Below are 8,128 nucleotides of genomic sequence, written 5' to 3'. Positions count from 1 at the left end.
TACAGAAGTAAATCCACCAATCACAGCCGTCATTATTACACCTAAGGATTGTGGATATTGTGTTCTCCTTGATATTGAGAATAAAACATGCTTTTCTTAAAACACAGCTGCTATCATACAGACTTGTATTGTTTCACAACCATGCACCTTGGGGTAAGTCTACCTTGGATGGTTAGAAAATTATGGCTAATTATTTAAAAAAAAAAAATCTCTATTTAAAAATAGATGGGATTTGTCCAAGTACGCCATTCTTAAGATTATCAGTAAATGCTGTTTGCATAGCAGTGTTTTTTTCAGACTGATGTCTTAATCTGGTTAATGTCAGAATTATAGGGACTTTTGTGATCTAGCCTATAATGCTGCTGTTTGGAATTTCATTAGCATGTTCCCAGGGCAAAGCCAGGAGCTCCAGCCCACTCCTCATATCTATAAAAGCCTGTTGGGGAATGTGGATGAGACCACTTCAGCAGGTGTCAACGATGGGTCACGTTATGACCCCGACATTCTAATGCTTCAGAGCCACTGGGACCTCTGCCTTCCCTTCCACGAGAGAGAAGGACGCAAGATAAGGTTGGACAGAGTGACAGTGACAAGCTCCACAGCCATAAGCCGGAAATGTAATTTTGATGATAGCAGCCACATGCTGTTACAACGCCGAAGCTCTGATACGAGCCATAGATCCCCATCAGCATTTCTCCAACAGCCCAATTTAGCTGCTGGTGAGTCAGTGAATCCCTGACTGAAGATGTAGAAATAAGCTGCATATCAAGAGGGATTTAGCATTAATTAGGGAACCATCTCAACATAGCCCACAGCTAACTGCTATGCTATTCATGCACTCTCGAATTAAAGCTTATACAGCAAATTCTCAGATTTTATTTCCTTTGTAAAAAGCAAATATACCATGAAGGGTTTTTAACCATGAGAAGGACGAATACAAACCATATCAAGATGCTTTGCTTTACATATAAAAATCAATACAATGATTATGTTCCCCTTCTGCAAGATTATTTCTCAGGGATATAAGGATAAGGATGAAGGCGTTGGAAAAGGTTTCGTTTGTGATTAAAACGTTCAGCTGTTGCTTGAATTCATTCCCAGACCATTAAGAAGTCCCCCATGAGGGAATGAGTCACATCATGATTAGACAATGTTCACTTTTGTCCTCGATTTTTTGCAAGAAAATTAAACCATAACGCGACATTTACTGGAAAGACAACACATAATTGATGAGTCGTTATTGTGACGATTCACAATTAAGCTGTGGTACTAAGGGAGTTCAGAGCAGAGACACCTTGAGACATTTGATTTATTTCCTATTGTGTTGTGTAAAAATATACATAAAGAGGACTTACTGCAAAAATATTAGTTTTTTTTAAATTAAATCACAATTATTTTTAGCAAGGCTCAGAATGTTCTATTTTGATATATTCTTCATGGGTGTACATTTGACAAATTACTGTTTAACACTGTGTGGAACATTAGATGCTGTGAACACCTTTCTATATAATCCCATTAAAGACAGTTTAGAGTTTTACTTCTGAACATTTCTCTTTGTACATTGTGATGTGTCAAAGTAAAGACATTACAATTTTAAAATGCTGAACAGAAGGCAACATTACTCAGGAGTATGACTGGAACATTGAATGCAATGATACTTAAATCAGGGAACTACATCAATGTATGTTACTACACTTTCTGTGACAGGTCAAATCAAAATGACTATTTGTCAAAGATATTGCTGAGAATCTGTTTTTCCAGGTACTTCTCACTGACTGGTCTTGTTTGTATTGACGTCAAGTTCTAAATACTTAACTTTCTTATTCCCAATAAATATTAAGACCAGATAATCAGCCACACTCTGCAAGCTGGTTGAAATCTTGTGTGTTTTTTTCCAAACATACATAAGTTTCTGTAAAAAAAAAATATATGCGTAAAACTATTTTCTAATTTACTTTATTTACCCCTTGAACCCAAATGCACCACAGTCTTCCCCTGTCTCTCCTCTCATTGTGTGGCACAAAGGACTTGATTGCAGGAAGTACTGTAGCTCATGGAGGTTAAATAAAACTAGCTTCTCCAACTGGCAAATGTTTGTGAGCTTGATCTGGAAGAAGAAATGACAGACAAAGCAGAGAGAGGGAGAGATTATTGAAAGAGTCTCAATGTCCGTTTAAATGTTTGTACTGATAGTACTAATATTGGAAATACCACTCTAATGTGTAAATCAAATACACACAATTTATTTTTGAAATCAAGTTTAAGGATCTTGATATCAAACATTCCATACTGGATTACAAGGAAATGTGTTTAAAATGCATTACATGTAATGCTCCTATATTAATATGCATTAATGAAATATAAAATATTTCTCAATATGATTTCACATTACTGTGCAATCAATCCAATCCTTCCTGTGTTCTCTCCTGAGTTATTTAGAAAATATTTGTGAAACAATGAAGACGACTCTTCACTCTCAGCACACACACACATTATCGTATAGTGGACGTAGGGCAGGGACTGATAAAGACAAATCAGGCCTGTTTCTGCTTGTATCATTTTAAAAAACAGGCTTGTGGTCAGAAAATGTACACATAATTGCACCTTTGGAAGTCACTTCCCATTGTCTTTCCTTTAAAAAGGTGGAGGCAGCTGAGAAAAACGCAGACGGTGTACACGCCCAGAGCCTATGTGAATATTTGCTTCTGAGCCACGAACTGTCTGTTTACATTTCAAATAGCCTATGTTCTACGACTACAGATGCCAGGCTTTCTTCTCAGCATCACATCCCCCTTTTCTTTTTTTATTTACAATGATTCCGTATATCAGCTCCCTTGAATAACTGACAGCAAACTGTTGTACAGAGACTGAGGACTTCAGTTACGCAGACAGTGATTTCTGGATCTCTGATTTCCATCTATTCTGATTTTCATTTTTTTTTCATTATGTCACATTATGCATACGCATCATGCTTAATGTGTGTTGGGATGATAAACTGTTTTCTAGTTTATCAGCACAACTTTTACGTATAGTAATGTAGGAATAGAAAAAATTAGCACAATTCTTTATTATTCTTTAATATTTTTGTCAAGACTCAAATGTTTGAACACAATTTATTAAAACAACAGAATCGAAATTTGCTAAATATATCTATATATTTTTTTTTAAATAGTGGTATAAAATGATATTCTGTTTTGTTCCTTTTGCTTCATAGAATTCAGAGGTTTTCTGTACTGAAAAAAATACATGCGAGGATAAATAGCAAAGAAAAGGAAGACACAACACAAATCCAAAAAAAAGGGCTGATATAAGGATTATTAACAGCATCTGAATGTGTCTAATATGCTAAGCCTCGTCTCCACACACACTCCTGCACATTTCACTGTGCATTCCACTGGAACACACCCTAAGGAACACAGGCTGCCATGTGACACGCAGCAGCAAACAGAGGAAGAAGTAGCAGAAGATAGGGAGAGGTAGAAAGTGGGATTGAGAGATGATAGAAGAGATGTAGGGATGGGAATTAAAAACCTATCTCAAGGTTGCAATTAGGCACAAGTGTGATGAGCATTAAATAAAACAGGGCTCATTTTAGGGACAGTGACTGGCAACAAGGGTCAGGACCATGAATCATACCTGCAAACACATGATTTAATGTGTTATTCATTTCTTGTAGTGCTTTTATCCATGGTCGAAAGAGCAAGAAAGACCACTCCATATGTTATTTAAAAGAGTAAAGAAGAATTAAAGCCGAATCAGACTTTAAATGAATAAAGATCAGACTGAAGATGAAGAGGAGATAAATGAGGGCAGATGAGGTGGTATTAAATGTGAAAGGTTCGGAGGAGCAGTGCTGTGGAAGAAAAGACGCGAGCTGCAGCAGAGTTCAAGCACCGCAGGCACAACGCGCTGCTGCCAGGGAGGAGCAGTGAAATGTGGCTCTGCCCACTCACCACGTCACACACAGAGAAAACAATCAAAACTCAACGTATAGATGACACTTACTGGTTTGAAGAGCCAAAGGTGTTCCCAGAGAATCCTAAAGGATGGAGAAACGTGATTAGCTGTGTGATTGTTGCAATAAAACATTGTAATTGTCAGTGTGGCAAAAGATTAAAAATAATATTATCATTTGACAGCACAAGTTATCTCTGACACATCTGTGTGCTATGTAATATTGATAGCAATAATACAGTAAAGGGCACCTAAAATGATTTAAAGTACTCATTAATCTGCTGACTATATTTTGATAACAAATCAGTCAATAAAATATTTAAAAAAAATAGCCAAAAGGGATGTCTTACCATTGCTTGTCTGACTATTTTATGTTGTATGACTTTTCTCACATCATTTCTTGTTCTGTGTAATAAATTATGTTGCATAATTTTATTAGGTTTTTAACACAATACATAAACAATGTACTTTCTGTCCAAAGAACACCTTAAATGAAAAAATATGAAGTACACATAGCATAAACTCGCCAGAGCTGTTATGTGCGATTAATGAAGTGTATTTTATTTTCTAGTCATTTGCTATTATTTGCTTTCTCTGTTTTAACTTGTTTCTTCAAGCATTGTTGAAAGTGCTGGCAAAATATATTATTGTCATCTTTATTATCACCATCATCATCATACTTATTATATCTACTATCTATTATTGTACTACTACTACTTATAATAATAATAGATAGTGGGTGTAAAAAAAGTGTATGGATGTCTGGAGAACTGTTTCCTGACTCCACTTGAGCCACTGAGCTTGTAAACCAGAGGGAAGCTGAAGATGACTTGCAGTTGTATGCCTCCGCCAACTTATATGTAGCGAAGAAGTTAAAGAAATTCATGTGTATTTTTCATCACAATTAATGTATTCAGTTTTGAGTTGTGGCAAAAAATGTGTTCTGTGAACTCACAGTGACCCTTGACATTCAATCACCAATGGAATCATTTTATTCTCGAGTCCAAGTGAACATTTGTGCCAGATGTAATGAAATTCCCTCCAGGTGTTTCTGAGATATCACGTTCATGATATAGCGACAGTCAGATGGACAGACTAACTGGCCTCAGGCCATGGCAGTCGCCCGCATGGACACATAAAACAAAAAACAAAAAAAGTGTACTGAAATAGTAGTCTCACCTCCTGCCTGTGGCTGCTGTCCAAACCCTGAGAAGCTGCTGGGCTGAACTCCAAACCCAGAGCCCTGCTGGGCCAAGTTCCCAAATGACGGAGGGTTCTGATTAGCTAGTGCACCAAAGGACGGGGCGGGGGGAGGTGAGGCAAACCTGAAAACAGAAGCATACAAATAAAATGTGATATGGTAATAGAAAAGAACCATTTAACAGCCACATTCTACATCAACAATTTATTCTGAGCAAAGAGAAAGAGACTATGTGCGGGACCTATTTATTATTTAGCTCCATCTAAGTAAACATGCAAGCAGGGCAGGAGGTGTCAGATGGTCAGTTGTGTGGGTCGGGGTACGAGAGGATTAAGAGACAGGGGTTTAAGCAGTAATCTCTTCTGCAGGACCAATGCCACACTGAAAAGAGAGAATAAGCAAAACAGAGGAAAAGCAGGAGCCTGTTTAATCTGCAGGCGGCATGACCCCAGAGTGAGATTATCTGAGGGAATTAATCTAGTCATGCAGAGAGCTCCATAGTTTAGGGCTCACTGGTATCAAAACACGTGCACATGGTGGTCACGCAAAAAATGGGGAGGATGGAGAAATAATTTGAGTGGAAACAGAAGAAAAGCTGTAAAAAAAAATGTTATAAATACTTTCTTTAGTAAGACATTTCACCTGTGGTAAGGCTGGCTATAAAATGTTCTCCTTCAGACGTCTGTTGTATTTCACGGTAAAATGTCTGATTTATACATTAACCCTTTCCTGATTTCTTCTCAAACTGCAATCAACTTTGCAGACACCGTGTGAAGAGAACAGGACAAATCTAATTGACATCAGACAAGACAAAGATTAAGGAGCAACACTGTCCCATCTGTTATTAAACTGGCATCAGCGCAAAATTATTAAAGACCATAGTATTGATAAGCTCCAATGTTACAGGTTTCGCAGTCAAAAGGGGAAAAACCAAGACAATACAATTCCTATTCGTTATTTCTACATGAACATTATGTAGCACTTTGTATGTCACCATCCCTATTTGTGGTTTAGATACACATTTTCACTTTTCTCAATTCAGATTTTTCTTGGGAGCCATAGTGCAGGGGGAGGGGTAACTCTCACAGACCTGCTGCAACACACACGCACAGCTATCCACAAACTAATGTTCAAAAGTGTGGTTACACTTCGTAGGGGGGAGGCTGCTAAACCACAGTGAATGCTGCCCTTCGGCTACTTTGTGTGTTCTGCTTGTGAGATGGTGAGAACACAGATGTTCTGATTTTCAAAAAAGCAGCTACATGCTACAGGCAACCCCCCCCCCCCCCTCCCTAACTGCCAACCTGCGCAAACAGCCTTGTGAGTGGGTGGGGACACAATTTTAAATATTTTTTAAGTGCGGCACAACAACTACCAAAAAAACAGTCTTGTGTATTACAATGCTTTATTACTTAGAGGTTGTGCCAAATCAAATATTAATTGCTATGTTCTGATTTTCAAAAAAGCAGCTACATGCTACAGGCAACCCCCCCCCCCCCCTCCCTAACTGCCAACCTGCGCAAACAGCCTTGTGAGTGGGTGGGGACACAATTTTAAATATTTTTTAAGTGCGGCACAACAACTACCAAAAAAACAGTCTTGTGTATTACAATGCTTTATTACTTAGAGGTTGTGCCAAATCAAATATTAATTGCTTTAATGGCATGCATTTTGTTGTAGGCAACGATTTAAACACCTTTAACAAAAATCTCATCAGCAAGCAAGTGAAAGAGAAGCTCAACCTCTGAGCTGCTAAACATCAGCATAGTTCCTCAATGTCCAATATTGTCCTACTTAAATATCTCTGCACAGAACATATATAACAACTTTCTTACCCAAATCCTCCCATGCTGGAGGCCGTGGTTCCCTCTCCAAACACTTTCCCAGCGGAGGAAACCATGTTGTTGAATGAAGGGTTTGCGCCGAATGACGCAGCACCTCCAAATGCTGGAGAACTACCGAAGCCAGGGGGACTCCCAAACACTGGAGCGCTGCCAAATCCACCTGCAGAGGGGAGACCGATAAATTCGTTAAAATAAACAGAAAGCAGTCGAGCATTGTGGTCCTCATCGTTGTTTCTACAATGATAAAAAAAAAAAAGGTGCATCACGATGTCATTGTATGGCTTAAGCTCATTTAAATAAATGTCAGTGTGGAGATCTGCTTAGACCCCTGGGTAAATATTACAACATATACATTCAACATGTGGCCTGAAACATGGCTGACTTACTTACAGGGTAATAACAAGAATAAACCAAACAAAAATTGTATTTGAGTCATACTGTCTAATGAGCACTGATGTTTATACATTTTTGGAACAACATACTCTGACCGCTTCATAACAGGATGAACACGTCGAGCCAAGTCGAAGCCTCAGAGGTTGCAGTGCAGAGGGAGAAAGGGCGGACTGAAATTACAGCCCGACGACCAGCAGCATGCTCCAGTAAATAATTGATTGAGCTAATGTAACAAGATTACATTCCCTGTACGTGGGCCAGTGATGGGGCATTAGTGTGCAGAGTGGTACCAATAACCCAGTGGAGCCGAGGGATGGCTTATAGGGCTGCTGCTATTCATCATTCAATAATTAAAAAAATAAACATGACAGGAAAAAATAAATGTTATACCTTGAAAACCAAATAATCTCTTTGGTTGGGGTTAACATTAATTCTTTATACTTAAACTTGACGCTGTGTAAATTGTTAAACTGTTTGGTGATTGGGTATATGGGAGCATAATGAGCAGTTTAGACCATAAAGAAGATCTAAACAGTTTGACTGTCATTTTATTAAGCACAATAGAATGTAAGCATTTTGAGCCAGAGTTTTCGCAGGAGCGATCAGGGGGTGGAGCTGGAGTATTGAGGTCCGGCCGATACACGCAGTCAACTAATCAGGGAGTTAGTCTAAGCTGTCAATAATGACGTTTTTAACCCCATTTTATAGAATCAAATATCAATCAAAACCAAATTTG

General features: G+C 38.4%; 1 protein-coding gene across 6 annotated transcripts in view; it reads right to left on the bottom strand.

The window, feature by feature from the left end:
* Positions 1 to 8,128, bottom strand: part of nup214 (nucleoporin 214) — a 36,509-nt gene that overhangs the window by 5,367 nt on the left and 23,014 nt on the right. For 2 of the 6 annotated variants that reach the window (XM_062413592.1, XM_062413593.1), the window contains exons 33-36: positions 6,991 to 7,159; positions 5,134 to 5,279; positions 4,006 to 4,039; positions 7 to 2,107 (exon numbers count right to left, since the gene is read on the bottom strand). In XM_062413592.1, coding sequence (XP_062269576.1) covers positions 2,071 to 2,107; positions 4,006 to 4,039; positions 5,134 to 5,279; positions 6,991 to 7,159 — 386 coding nt within the window. In that variant the 3' untranslated portion in view covers positions 7 to 2,070. Of the gene's footprint in view, positions 1 to 6; positions 2,108 to 4,005; positions 4,040 to 4,304; positions 4,360 to 5,133; positions 5,280 to 6,990; positions 7,160 to 8,128 lie in introns of those variants that run through there. The other 4 variants (XM_062413590.1, XM_062413591.1, XR_009924763.1 and 1 more) reach the window with 3 other exon arrangements.

This window comes from Platichthys flesus, chromosome 19, assembly GCF_949316205.1.
Source record: "Platichthys flesus chromosome 19, fPlaFle2.1, whole genome shotgun sequence".
Lineage (NCBI taxonomy): Eukaryota > Metazoa > Chordata > Actinopteri > Pleuronectiformes > Pleuronectidae > Platichthys > Platichthys flesus.
The sequence above is the reverse complement of the archived record's forward strand: the minus strand, read 5'-3'. Positions and strand labels throughout refer to the sequence as shown.